The sequence below is a fragment of the Dipteris shenzhenensis genome, chromosome 11, assembly GCF_047967505.1.
Source record: "Dipteris shenzhenensis isolate YYH24624 ecotype China chromosome 11, Dip_SZ_1.0, whole genome shotgun sequence".
In the NCBI taxonomy this organism is placed as follows: domain Eukaryota; kingdom Viridiplantae; phylum Streptophyta; class Polypodiopsida; order Gleicheniales; family Dipteridaceae; genus Dipteris; species Dipteris shenzhenensis.
In genome coordinates this window covers 2,714,733-2,717,190 of record NC_141606.1, presented here as the reverse complement: position 1 = coordinate 2,717,190, position 2,458 = coordinate 2,714,733, and the positions used below count along the sequence as shown (strand labels likewise).

The window sequence follows — 2,458 nt, the reverse complement described above, 5'->3', positions numbered from 1 at the left end:
AGAAGTTTGGAGCTTGCCATGATTTCCTCTTGGATCTTCTGATTGATATTGAGGGATCTATCAATGGGAAATCTCAATTCCATTCACTAGGAGGAGTGTCAACCTTGGTGGAAATAGTGGAGACTTGTGAGTTTTCCTTCTCATTTATCACACCTCTTAGCTATGCTATAATAGTTGATATTCTTCTTCAAGGCCTTTAGTTTATAGCATCCTACTAATATAAAACAAAAGGATCTTTGAGCTCATGCACCACCCGTGAGAGAGGTACTTATGGCTAGAAGGGGGAGGCTAGTCATTAGTAGCCTAACCGAAATGGAGATATTCATTTGATCACGGGAGGTGGCACTCAAACTCAAAACATGATTACAAACTGATTTATTATGATCTAAACTGCGGCCGCAAGCTAGCATACTTAACATGGTTCAATCTGCAGACCCAAAAAATTGCGCATTTTAATGTGAAGGAGCTGGAGACTGGCTGGGGAAACTGCAAAAACGTGAAGCTGCTGACTAGTTGACTCGTTTGCAGTTTTTCCGAACTTGGCCTTGCCCATCCGAGAGAACCTTCGCCTGGGTAAGCTTCAGAAATCCAGTCACGTACGCGTTGAAGAAGGCCTTCTTGTCTGTTGCGAATCGTTTTACAACCGGGGCTCTGCGAGGATCGGACGCTAGATTTGCGTCTGTGGTGAGCACCCCTCTACCAACACTCAAGTCTCGATAGTACTGATTGTCGAACAGCAGATTCGTGTTATCGTTGGGAACTGTTGTGATGTTTGAGGGATGTGCGCACAAAGCCTCCAAAGCTTCCCCAAAAACAGGGTTCAGTGATTTGTCGACCGCGGGCTTGAGCCGGTTCTCAAAGCTGAGGCAGTGCGACACGCCAAGTGTATGGGATCCTGCAAAGAAAATATTCCCGGAGGATTAGAACTGCATCACATGGTTTCAGAATCAGATAGGGGAAAGACTGTACGATGTGCTTTGATGCAAAGGTCGAAGCAACTCCATAGTCGGTCGAACGTACCAAGGAGCGCAACTGATTCCTCCAGATTGATGCCTTGCGGGGAAAAAGCTTGTAACACGTCATCAACGGACGCGGTAGCTGGTGGCAGAGATGTATCGGCCAACGATTTGTAGGCTTGCATGCTATCCTTACGACCAGTCAGAGCTGGGATCTTGGGTCCTCCCGTCTGCAAAAAACGTGAAGGAGTTGTCAGCTGTAAGGTGCGTGTAGAAATAGAGATATAAGTTTTTCACAGCATCTATTGCAGTGGACGAGATGAGGCGGCTGCACCAGAGCGACTGCATCACGAGCTGCCAGAACGATGATATCTGCGCATGAAACCGTGCCGGGGCACTTCGCTTCCAGAGCTGCCTTGATTACGTCGATGAAGTCCAATCTTCTGATGCCGAAATTGAGTGCAGAGTGGAGCTCGCTCTCAATACGTCCGGGCGCGTCCTCGAGGAGGATGGAAGCATCACAAGCCTGTAATTAAGCACGAGATGCATTACAAGCCTTACAAAGCAATTTTCCGTGGCAAGGGTCTGTTCTCCCGCGCCATCTGGAGACTGGCTAGATGAGGCAGTAGAACCATATGACATTCATCCAGATAGAAAAGCAGACAAGCGATGATCACCTCGACATTGCAATCGTGAAAAGCGAGCCGGAGAAGGGCGGCCGAAGCGGTAACATCCGATAGCAGGAGGCCCTCGAGGGTTTCCTTGACGATGCGTTCAGCGGCAGGACAGGTGTGGGAGTAGTAACCGAGCTGCAGGCCCGAGGTAGTGCCGCGAGAAGTGAGAAAGAGAAGCAGGAGAGCGAAGTGCGTGGAGAGCAGCGGCCATCGATGCAGGATAGTGCAAGGACGACGCACTACATCGAAGGCATGAGGAGGCTGCATGGTGATGAATAAATATATGGAGACTGTAGAGGAAGAAGATTGTGAGCAAGGAAAAGGTTGACGAGTGAGCTACGTTTCTTATACACATCCTCCCATTATTTATCATGGAATAAGGCTACTAATCACGTTGATGAGCACGCTGCGTGATTGATGGGCGTCAAGCAACTGCGGTAACGTAGCCCACATTCAAGGTCACCCTAACCACCTACCTCATCCTTCATTTTATTTTATTCAATACCCACGTACTTCATCCTTCATTTTATTTTAACATCTAAGAACATAACTAGCGAATCTATTTTTGAAATCGAATCTCTATTGATTATAAACTAGATGGGGGCATGTAGCTAGATTTACTTAGAATATGTTTTATTTGAATTTTGTTAGTTTAGCATATAACCAAACATTTATTTGACACATAGTAGTTTGCATTTAGCACATAACCACACATTTGTGTGACACAATTCCTCTCCAAAAATAAGACCAAGGAACACAACAACACAAAGCAACTATAGACGCACTTGATAGACGTGCAATATAGTGGGCGCATCTATAGGCATTGCT

The 2,458-nt window shown here is 46.5% G+C and overlaps 1 protein-coding gene across 1 annotated transcript; it reads right to left on the bottom strand.

The window, feature by feature from the left end:
- Window positions 1-509: 509 nt before the first annotated feature.
- Window positions 510-1,897, bottom strand: LOC147896481 (peroxidase 29-like). The gene is made up of 4 exons (XM_087381885.1): window positions 1,634-1,897; window positions 1,291-1,482; window positions 1,021-1,186; window positions 510-895 (listed from the first exon to the last, which is right to left on the bottom strand). Exons 1-4 carry the CDS (start codon window positions 1,895-1,897, stop codon window positions 510-512), a joined length of 1,008 nt encoding a protein of 335 aa, XP_087238011.1.
- Between the last annotated feature and the right edge of the window lie 561 nt (window positions 1,898-2,458).